Source organism: Plasmodium berghei (assembly GCF_900002375.2).
Source record: "Plasmodium berghei ANKA genome assembly, chromosome: 2".
Lineage (NCBI taxonomy): Eukaryota > Apicomplexa > Aconoidasida > Haemosporida > Plasmodiidae > Plasmodium > Plasmodium berghei.
The window spans coordinates 18113-30948 of NC_036160.2; the positions used below are offsets into that span (position 1 = coordinate 18113).

At 20.7% G+C, this 12836-nt stretch overlaps 2 protein-coding genes and 1 pseudogene across 2 annotated transcripts, besides 1 other annotated feature; all 3 read right to left on the bottom strand.

Annotated features, from left to right (window-relative positions):
• Window positions 1-457: 457 nt before the first annotated feature.
• PBANKA_0200700 (fam-b protein) lies at window positions 458-1376 on the bottom strand (the record flags this gene model as incomplete). The annotated part of the gene is made up of 2 exons (XM_034564152.1): window positions 458-1129; window positions 1308-1376. 2 exons carry the CDS (start codon window positions 1374-1376, stop codon window positions 458-460), a joined length of 741 nt encoding a protein of 246 aa, XP_034419736.1.
• A 2383-nt stretch (window positions 1377-3759) lies between these two features.
• Window positions 3760-4925, bottom strand: PBANKA_0200751 (annotated as a pseudogene).
• Window positions 3760-4925: a sequence feature (BIR protein, pseudogene;~PIR protein, pseudogene).
• Window positions 4926-7704: 2779 nt separating this feature from the next.
• On the bottom strand, window positions 7705-8659 carry PBANKA_0201000 (fam-b protein; the record flags this gene model as incomplete). The annotated part of the gene is made up of 2 exons (XM_034564163.1): window positions 7705-8412; window positions 8591-8659. The coding sequence occupies 2 exons, from the start codon at window positions 8657-8659 to the stop codon at window positions 7705-7707; spliced, it is 777 nt and encodes a 258-aa protein (XP_034419737.1).
• Between the last annotated feature and the right edge of the window lie 4177 nt (window positions 8660-12836).

The window sequence follows — 12836 nt, forward strand, 5'->3', positions numbered from 1 at the left end:
AATAAAAATATAACCCTAACTCAAAGAATAAATTCCATAGAGCAAAACTATAACCCACAGTACAGGACTATGACCCAAAATACGAGTTCTCCAAAACGAAACTCTAAACCTAAATTTGAACCATCAATATAGCTTATAATTTTATTAATAAGTGTGCTTAAATTTGTTTATTTAAAATAATTATAAATACTAGCTAAAAATTAGTACATTCAAAATCCATTAATACATAATATATGTGCATGAAAATAAGGGCAAATGAGTTTTTGAAAGCGACAAACACAGGTAAATTAATTATATAACGTGCTTATATATCAAATTAAAATATATAATAATATAACAAACAATTAAATTATATTTAATTAAAATATAAAAAGTATAAATTTTATGGCATAAAATATTAAGTATATTATTTCTAATCATTCAAACATGTATAATAAAGCAGAATAACCAAAAGTGGTTATTTTGATATTTTTTTTAATTTAAATTCACATTTATTAAGTTTCCAAAGGGAATAATATATGGAAAAAAAACACGGTATAAATAGTATCATTAAGTACGGCCCTCCTATTATTACCGAAAAAGCAACTGTTATATATGTCAAACACGACATGATGAATTTGGTTGCTTCTTTTCTATATTTTTTAGTCAATTTTGATTTCATATAATAATTACTTGATGCAATTTTATTATTTTCATTATTTTCCAATTGTTTAAAGTTTTCATGTTCTGATACAGAACTATTTCCATTTTTTTTTATTATTTTTTTATCCAGTATTGGTTGTATTGCTAATTCACCATTCGTTTTATCAGCAATTTTTTTTTTTAATTCTTCTAATTCTTTTCGACACTCATTAATTAATTTTTTTGTCTTACTATCTACATTTTTGAAATCAAGTGATGTGTTACTTCCTTTATGTTTCTTTATATGTGAATCTATAATATTTCGAAGGTGTGCTATTTCTTTGTTACCTTCAACATAATCACCAAGTTGACTTGCAAGACTCAAAGTTGATTGATAAAATTCATTTAAATCAAATTGGTTATCTATATATGCTAATATCCTATTATTTCTAAAGTTTATCACATTCCTTTCAAGGCATATCCCTCTATCGTTTACAAAGTATAGTTCCTGAAAATAAATGAAATATTTATTAACACATATGTAATTAATTTTAATTGTTGGTTTAACTTAACATAAGTACCTTACCAATTCATGAAACAATAATATAAGGCTAATGTGAAACAAATAGATACGAAAACTATAATGAAATATTATTAATAATAAAAGAAAATAAAGTGTAACTTACATTTTTGGCATATTCAAAAGAACAAATAGCAATTGAAAAAAGAACATATTTTAAAACACTGACTCTCATTTTTACCTTTATTAAATAAAAGAACTAATATATGAAGTTTGAGGTAATGTCGGTAACTTAATATTTATTCACAAAATAGTAATATTTACTAGTTTTTTGTTCTAAAATTTATGAATAAATGAATATATCTATAAAAAAAACGAATTTATTTCATTTATTAACTTTTTACACTCTATAAAATTAATTAATGTAATTGTTATAATAAATTTCGTTATTTCATTAAAATTGTTTATGGATATATATATTATGTTTTTTTTCAAATAAATATTAGCTTTTCTCTAAAAAATACACCGTTTTTAATATTTTAATTATAAAAAAAATATATGTATATAATAATTTTCCATAAAATATATTTTTTGGAAAATTGGTATACAAATAGGCTTTTAATATAATTTATAATACGTTGGTGATTTTAGTGGTACGTTTTTAATATTTTATAAACTTATATTTTCCTATTATTGTTTACATATGAACACATTAATAAATATCTATTAAAATAATAAAATATTGGATATATTTTTTTATATGAATAAATACAAACACATAATGAAAACATTAGCAAAGCACCATTGATATTTACATTTAAATCGTTTCTAATTTATTATATTTTATTATAATATTTCTCCAATTTTAAATATTAATAATATTCTCCATTTTATTACCATTTTTGTGTAAAAATATATTTTTTTATATATTAGTATGTAATAATTTTATTTATAAATATATCTATGAATATACAACATCAAATATATGATTTCTATTAAAATAATATAAATATACATATTTTCAAATATAATTCAAACAAATAATCAAATTATAATATCAAATCCCAAAAATAATACATATAGAACCAATATATTGAATGAGATACCAATTTATTTTTATCTCAAGTCGAAAAATGAAATACACTTAATACTATTAAATTTTATTTTCATTATATTCATTTAACAGATGTTAAGACGCTTTTTGTATTTAAACACTACATTTTTTTGACTTTTATAAGTAATAATTAAGTCAAATAAATATTATAATTCAGTTATAATAGAGAATTTCACCATATAGAAAATTTATTTATGTTTTATTATAAAATAAGAAGCAAATTCTTGACATATATCATATATACATAATACTTCTTTATATGAATAGACAATTTTACTATTTATTATTATTTAAATTTATATATTTTTAAATTTTACTTAAATATAAGTTAATTAAATTTATCATATAAATAACCGTTTTTCCTTCTATAAACAAAAAATTAATAACTGTGCAGGATCTGTTTGCATAAGTTTGTATATATTTAATAATAGCACTTTCTCATCAACTCAATTTACGACATTTTTCATCTTTTTTCCTTATTTCCACTTCTTCCCCAAACTCATAAATACTAACATAAACGCTAACGTAAAAATCACCAAAATATATAATACTTTCCAGTGGACAAATATTTTTAAAGTATTATACTAATTCCTAAAATAATATGTATCAAAATAAATAACCTTTAACGTAACTTACCTTCTTTAAATATATTTCCTCCAAATAGTACTTTATACTTCAATTCAATTCCTGCATCACTTCATGTATCATTCGGTGCAGGTGTCTCTGAGGGAAGAAATCGCATTAAATGTCCTTTTGGTTGAAATCATAATAAATTATTGTTTTCCAATTCCCCTCCTAATTGTTCATATTAAATATTGTAATTATTTAAATAAACATTTTCTTCGAGGACGAAATCGATACTTTGGAATCATTTTTCTATATCGACTCCAATATTTGATCAATTTCACCATAACCCATTAACCGCATATTAACAATAAAATATAAAAATTAAATAGTTCAACAAATTTAACATTAAGTTATATTAACACGAAATTCAATTCTTATAATTTATAAAAATATATTTCTTTATTGCTCCTTTTCAGAGTAATATTCATCCTCATTTTTTCTTACATATTTAGACTTAATATAAATATTAAAAACTGAAGCTTATCCTTTAGATATTTTAATAATTTATTTCCTATATATATTTAAAGCAATTCTTTAAACTAATAAATGTTATCAAATTATAAAAAAATTATAAAAAATTAAATGCAATGTAATACTTAACCCTAGCCCGAATATGGGGTCCACAAACATAACCCTGACCCACAACATAAAAACTGTTTAAAAATTATACGAAAGCAGTACACAAATATTATAACTATACATATATAACATTATATACTATTGATTATATTATTTAATTATTCTTATAGGACCAACAATTATGGTAAAAAATTATTTATTTTCAAATAGACAATTTCTTAACATATATCAATCATTATTACTATTCCTGAGATAGCCATTATTCTTCGAATCTTATATTAATTATTCATTTTCTTCTTTATTTTTTTACATTTTCTCTTAAATGTTGTTTTTGGGTTCTTTTCCGAAATCCAAATAACATGTACTAATATAAAAATGGTAGATGCATGATTTTTTGTTAATATTTCATATATTTAATGAAAATAATTTTTAAATATTATATTTTTAAATACCTTATAAGAAATTCCTAAAAAAATGGCTATTGCAACTAATATCAATAAAACTGGAATTAATTTATTTACTAGTGATGAGTCTAATAATGTAGTGTTAGAACTCACGGGTGTCGTTATATGAAATGATTGCTCTGTTTTGCTCGAGGATTCAATTGTTTTTATTTCTTTAGAACTCGATATACTACCATTTTCAGCTGTTTTTTTTGTTGGTAATGAAGGACAATTTGTTGATGTAATATTAAGCACAGTGTTTTTTCCAAAATTCTCATAACATTTGAATAAAACAAGTAATACTTTATTGTATGAACTTCATTATTATTATCATTATTAAGGAGTTTTTCATATTTATTAACAAATTTATTAGCATATTGTAAAAAATCACTGCTATTATTTTTTTTCGTATTAGCAGTATTCATGCTACATAACAATTTAAGTAATTCATAAAATTTAGACATATTATTAATATCAATATCCATATATTCCTTTATTTCATCTAAAATTTTATTATAATTGTCATATGTTTCATCATTAGGCTTATGTTTAGCATACTCCGTCCTATTTTGTATATAATTAGAATAAAAATCGTTTAATTTGGTGGTCCTATGTTCTGTTTTCTGATTTAATTTATAGCTTAACCATATCATAACACATACAACCATATCCTTATAAGTATTACGATAAAGTGAAATACCAAAACTACCGAAAAAATTATTAAATAACCATAAACACCCATCGTTAACTATATCAATATCAACATCACAATTATTATTAGGACAATATTTGTTAAAAAATCTATTTCGAAAATTATAATTTCCAGAATTATTCAATTCATCCGGAAAAGGCTTCCAAAAAGCATCAAACTCATCACAATAAGAAATCATTTTAAAAAATCAAATAAAATTGTCTATTAAAATGAACGTTTTATTAATTTATAGTTAATACAATATCAAAAATGTGTAATAACAAACATTTATATTCAATAAATTGTATGTACCACATTATTAATTGACATATTGGAATTTTATTTTTGAACTATAAATTAAGTACACCATATCAATTTCATATATACTGCATAAAAACAGGGGACGTAAACTTGGATTCTATATATAACAATTATTTGTAGTTAATCGCATTTTATTTTAAGTATTAATTTAAAATTAATGTAAAGTAATAACACAATAGTATATAATTTATTGAAATTAGCTAAACTGCCTTAAATTGCAGATATTTATTTTGGTCATATGTATAACATAATTTATGCTTAAATTCATGATTATTAATATACATTATCGTTTTATTATAAAATTTAAGGAATTTTGTAATGAGTTAAAAATATATCCCCTTATGTCTCAATATAGAAAAATACAAATTTGTTTTTCATGTTTTAATAAATATATTTATACCCATGAACCTGTAAATATATAAAAATTAACAAATCTATTATTAATATATCTTTAAAGTATATAAATAGATATTTTCTAATATTTTTTAAATATTTATATACTTGTTTCTAATACCGTATACCATGTTTTATTAAAATTATAGTATTTTCAAATTAAGTTATGTTACTTACATCTCTATACAAATTATATAAATTTATATTGTTTTTAATGAATGTAGATAAATTCATAATCCAATTTAATGAGTCCAATAACTTTATTTTTATTCATATATGCTTCAATTTAGAAATATACCTTATTGGGTAATTTTATAATATATTTTCCCATATTTTCTATTCTTTAAAACAATTAGCATTGAACCCGTATTTATAAGCTTAAATAGGTCTATGAATGTAAATATTTTTTAAAATAATACTTAGTAAATATTAAATATATAATATATAAATAAGTATTGATGCAAATTTTGAAGTATAATAGAAAACTATGCTTAATTAGGTATTATATTGCCCTCTAATAGGAGAGAGATAAGATATATGTTCTCTTTTAATATATAAATTTAGATAAATATCCATTAAATGTTATGCATTGTTCATTTTTATATCGTATATTTTATTGTTATAGTTATCAATGTATATACATTCAAATAACTTATTTAAAATTCTATATTTTATTAATTCTATGATAAAGTAATGTTGTTTTGAATTAAATATGATTAACCAAACCTTGGTAATATAATATGTGTTAATATGGAACAATAAAATGATATTTAACATGAATTGAGTCCTTAACCCTTTCTTTATTGGTTCAAATTTTTAGAATATAAAACTACATATCCCAAATTTGATATTTAACAAAAATATAGCATTGATACCTTTATAATATATTATTATGTGTCTTTTCGATAAAATTAATATTAATATTTAATTAAATGAAGTTTTCACAATAAAACAATATTTCAACATTAGTTATTATTATACATTTAACTAGTATATATATGTATAGATATATAATAATAACATTATTCTATCTATCATATTATTTACAATTATTAGAATAAAATATGGTATGAAATTTTATTAATATATTTTTTCAATTAACTATTTAAAATATATTTCCAATTTATATATACCTCAAAACTATAAAGTTTAAAAATTAATAATGATCAATCTAATATTATACCTTTATAGTAAATAAATTAATGTGTATGTAACTATTTATATCAATATTAATTAAGACTTTAACATAAAATAATACGATATATAATTGAAAAATAAAAGGATTGTATACATATATCTATAGTGTATTTTTTATGTATTACTAAAAATGCTAGAAGCATAATGATATTTTATAGATATCGTTGTATTATCGAATATTGATGATATTTTATGAATCTATATTTATGATTACCTATCATATGTTGTAATGTGTTTAATTAATATTAAAAATACATATTAACCTGAACGCATATTATATTGTAGACAAGTATCCCAAATTAATTGAATTATAATTCATGCCCAACTTCATATATAATATTATTATACAGTTCGGTTATCAAAATGCCATTTAAATTAAAACAAATATGATACACATTATAAGTTTTACTAAATAAAATTTTCATCAAATAAAGAAACATATTGTGTTATTCATGATTAAATATAACTATGGGTTAGCATGTCTTATATTATAGATAATAAGGGTTCTTATATATTGTCAGCCCCAATTATCAATAAATATATAATTCGAAGTTATAATATTACCACATTTAATATATATGAACGAATTAGACATAAGTGTTATAACTTATAAAATATGGTATGCTACCCCTTTCACATTAATGGCTATATCCCCTTTTTGTTGCATATTTTGGCTTCATTTTGAGATTAAACATACGGAAATTGTAAATATATCTGATCAAAATTTACAGACCAATAAATATTATCAAATTATTCAAAATGAAATACAATATAATACTCAACCCTAACCCCAAACATAGATTCCATAGAACAAAACTCTAAACCTAAATCTAAACCTAAACCCTCATATAGCTTATAATTTTATTAATAAATGTGTTTAAATTATTTTATTTAAAACAATTATAAATATTAACTAAAGTGAGTAAATTAAAATTCCATTAATATTTCATATATAATATATATGCATGTAAATAAGGATAAATGAGTTTTTAACAAACACTGAAAGAGGATAAATTAATTATGTAACGTGATTATATATTAAACTAAAATATATATAATAATAAAACAAACAATTAAATCAAATTTCATTATTCTATAAAATGTAAAAGTGTAACTTTTATGCTATAAAATATTAAATATATTTTTTTTAATCATTTAAACAAGTATAATAAAACATAATAATAAGGAATGGCTATTTTTATATTTCTGATTTTTTAAAGGATAATTTAAAGTTTGTCCAACAGTTCTTAATTATGGAAATCGTATACGGTATAACTAGTAATATTAAGTACCCCCATCCTGATGCTACTATCGCAAAATGAGCTACCATAAACACCATAAACTTCTTAAATAATTTTTTATTTTCTTTTTTTAACTTTCGATCAATTTTGAATTTCTTATAATTACTACTTGATGTAATTTCATTATATTCGTCTTCAAAATTATCATCGTCAATCCCCAAGAAATTTCCTTCGTTTTCCAATTGTTTAAAGTTTTCATGTTCTGATACAGAACTATTTCCATTTTTTTTTATTATTTTTTTATCCAGTATTGGTTGTATTGCTAATTCACCATTCGTTTTATCAGCAATTTTTTTTTTTAATTCTTCTAATTCTTTTCGACACTCATTAATTAATTTTTTTGTCTTACTATCTACATTTTTGAAATCAAGTGATGTGTTACTTCCTTTATGTTTCTTTATATGTGAATCTATAATATTTCGAAGGTGTGCTATTTCTTTGTTACCTTCAACATAATCACCAAGTTGACTTGCAAGACTCAAAGTTGATTGATAAAATTCATTTAAATCAAATTGGTTATCTATATATGCTAATATCCTATTATTTCTAAAGTTTATCACATTCCTTTCAAGGCATATCCCTCTATCGTTTACAAAGTATAGTTCCTGAAAATAAATGAAATATTTATTAACACATATGTAATTAATTTTAATTGTTGGTTTAACTTAACATAAGTACCTTACCAATTCATGAAACAATAATATAAGGCTAATGTGAAACAAATAGATACGAAAACTATAATGAAATATTATTAATAATAAAAGAAAATAAAGTGTAACTTACATTTTTGGCATATTCAAAAGAACAAATAGCAATTGAAAAAAGAACATATTTTAAAACACTGACTCTCATTTTTACCTTTATTAAATAAAAGAACTAATATATGAAGTTTGAGGTAATGTCGGTAACTTAATATTTATTCACAAAATAGTAATATTTACTAGTTTTTTGTTCTAAAATTTATGAATAAATGAATATATCTATAAAAAAAACGAATTTATTTCATTTATTAACTTTTTACACTCTATAAAATTAATTAATGTAATTGTTATAATAAATTTCGTTATTTCATTAAAATTGCTTATGGATATATATATTATATTTTTTTTCAAAGAAATATTAGCTTTTCTCTAAAAAATACACCGTTTTTAATATTTTAATTATAAAAAAATATATGTATATAATAATTTATCCATATAAAACATTTTTGGAAATTTCTTATAGAAATCGGCTTTTAATATAATCTATAATACATTGATATATTTAGTGATACGGGTTTAATAATTTATAAACTTATATTTTTCTATTATTGTTTACATACGAACAAATTATTAAATATCAATTAAAATCATAAAACATTAGATACATATATAAGAATAGATACAAACATATACTGAAAACATTAACAAATCATCGTTGTTATTTATATTTAAATGGTTTATAATTTATTATGGTTTCAACTGAATCATCTTATAATTAGTACCCAGCCTCATATATAATGTTATTGTTATAGTTCAGTTGGTATAATATAATTTAAATTAAAGTAATTTTAACACAAATTATAAGCTTTACTAAATAAATGTTTCATCAAATAAAGAAACATATTTTATGTTTTGATATCCATAATTCAATATAATACCTGATTAACAAGTTTTATATAATAAACAATTATGATATTACATAATACAATTTCATATATACCCAATATCTATATTAATATATGAAATTTAGTTATTTTACTTTAACCATGTTAAATCAATATTACCCAATTATATATAACTTATGAAAAAATGTTATACGGCCCCTTTCATATTAATGATTATGCCCCTTTTTTTTGTTGCATATTTGGACTTTTAAACTTCATCTCGTGATTAAGCATGCGATTGTACATAGATTTAGTTAGTATTCAAAGACCAATAAATGTGATAAAATTATAAAAAGTTAAATAAAGATATAAACCACCTTCTGAGAAAAGGAGTAAACCTTTAAGTTTATTGCCCAAATGTGCAACATGCTTTTGTGCATTAATAATAAAATAAAAAACATATTTTGAACAATACCTTCAGTGAGTTACATAAATTACGTTTTGGCATTTATAATTTCCTTATAGTAATAAAATGATACAAACTATCCTAAGTATGGGCAATGAAAAAATGAACTCCAAATATGAGAAGGAACTTAAAAGTATATATAAAAAAACAAATAATTCGTATAATTATAATATTTTTTTTTATTGTCATTAGATAAATGCCTATAATATATACATATAAAGCAAACCTTATTAAAAATAGCATATGGAGAAGCATGTTACATTTTGTGTCCATGTTAATGTTTTTTAATTAAAAATTTTGTATGCAATATAATTTATTGCATTTCAGAGTTAAATTTATTTATTTTAATATCTTTAAGTTCCAATGATAATAACATGATACTGTATATATATAGGCAAGGATGCATACAAATGCTTACACATATATGAAAGGTATCTATTTGTTAATGGTAACAATATGCAGTAGTGTATTAAACGAAAAGTATATACCAAATAAAAATAATGTCATTATAATTATATTTAAAATTATATAATATAAAAGGAAAACAGCATTAAAGCTTATTATATTATATTAATCATATATAATGATATATGTAATATATGACAAGTGTAATCAAAGAAAATTTGTTTTATCCTTTCTGGTGATTTTACAAAATTTTTGTAAAAGTACACATATTTAATGAAAAAAATGAATGAAAAAATATCTATACCCATAAAAAAAAACTTAAGTGTACGTTCAAAATTAAAAAATATAAATATATCAGTTTTCTTAGCAGAAACAACTATTATATATTGTGAATATTTAATCCCATTTAAATGAAGCTTTTCATAATATCTTTAGCATTTCAGTTAAGAAAAAAAGGATGACCTATTTATTTTGCATGTTTTGCAGTCTTTGTGTAATAAAACTACTTTACGAAAAAAATGCACATCCATATAAATTCTATATAATATATAGAAAAATTTTATCCATCCAAGAAAAAATTAATTTTTTAAAGGTTTTGTTTTTTTTGTAAAATGCTATTTCAGTATTAAATATATTAGGCTTATCTATGTAATATTTATTTAATAGAAATTTTTTGTAATTATCAAAGTTTTAAAGATCAATAATATGAAGTTATTTATAATAGTAGCCTTTCGCGTGTTTTAAAAGAATATGACAATATTAATGGTATATAATGTATGCTTAATATACTAAATTATTGAAATTTTATTATTTCTTTATAATAATAAATGATGTCACAATACTAATCCGTATATAATTTTATACAAAAATATTTTTACTTTGTAAGAAATTTGAAATAATGTGTAAGCATATGTATGAATATTTTACATATGTTGTAACATATTACTATTTATTTAATATACTACATAATTTTAGGGCGCTTTTAAAAAATAAAAAATATATAATACCTTTAAATAAGTTAAATGTTCTTTTTTATCAAATACAAATTAAAGCAATTGTATTTGTTTTTTATATGTACATTTGTCATGTCTTAATAAGCATATGTACATAATATACATATATTATTTTGATCCTCTTGCTAAACTCTGTATGTGGCAATATTTTATTATTATTCAAAAATACTTTTTATTTATTTCATTACATATTTATAGTAAATAAAATATGAACTTATGTAGATTTTAAAATTTAAAAAGATAATTAAAATCATAATAAAAGATTAATTTTATAATTGATACTTATACATATTTTTTGTGTAGTGTTTAGGTAATAAAATAATAATATAAGTAAAAATTAACAAAATTATGTTAAAATTTCATTATACTAGTACTTTTAATTTATATATATATTTTTTATTTGACTTCGTTTGATATATATTCATTTATTTACTATTAATTTTGTTATACCAAATAAAATTCCTTCTTTTTTATGTTCATCAATTAAAGAAAATATAATCTGAAGTTTCACAAATTAAAAATGCTTATATTGTATTTTATATAAAAGCAATAATAAGCATGCAGAAAAATCATATATGTTTTTTTTGTTATACAAAATTGAACTTTTGATTTGCGTTTTATTTTTTTTATTCTACCTCTCAATGTGGCTCAATGAATATAATCGTTTTTTATGTATTAGAGGTTTTTCATTCCCATATATATCTAATAATACCTCCTTTATTTTTTTATAAATAAACAACAATTATTTGTATCACTTCCTAATTTATGAATATATAATGGAAGATAAAAATAGTCGATGTGCTTATGTATAATATATTTTTTAATATGTGTATATTATAAATATGTGTATATTTGTGTATCACATTTGTCAACACATACCCATTCATAAAAAAATGCATATATCAATTATAAGATATGTAAAAACGAATTACACATTTTAAACACTCACAAACATAAAAATGGGAGTCATCCCCAAAATAATATTAAAAATTGGTATGTAAAAATATAATCTTGTTATGCATTATTTCATATATATGTAACTAGTATGGGAAATCTATGTTTGCACCTATATTTTGAGTTTCAAACAAATTGACACTCAACAAATATGCAATAATTTCATTTTGGAAGATATAGATACTTCACAATGAAAATAATTAGAAATAACAAAAAAACGAAAAATAAAACAATCCAGTTTTTCTCATTCTTTAGTAAAAGGAAAAATGTAAGTACACACATTTAAAATCAAGCACAATATGCCATAATGTTTTTAAAATAAATTAAAAATACTTGTTACTTGACGAAGAAACACTTTTATAATGAAGCGTTTGATAAGATAGAATATCATAAAAGCTTATTTAATGATTATAAAATAATAATATTATTGTCATTACAATTAACATTATGATTAACCATCCTATTTTTGAAGGTTTATTATCGAAAGAAACTCATTGTTTCAAGATACTTTTAAAACACCCAATCGTATTGTAATAAATTGCATAGGGGAAGTAATAATAAGAAAAATATTATATAAAAAAATACGAAGAAATTACACTTGCGTAA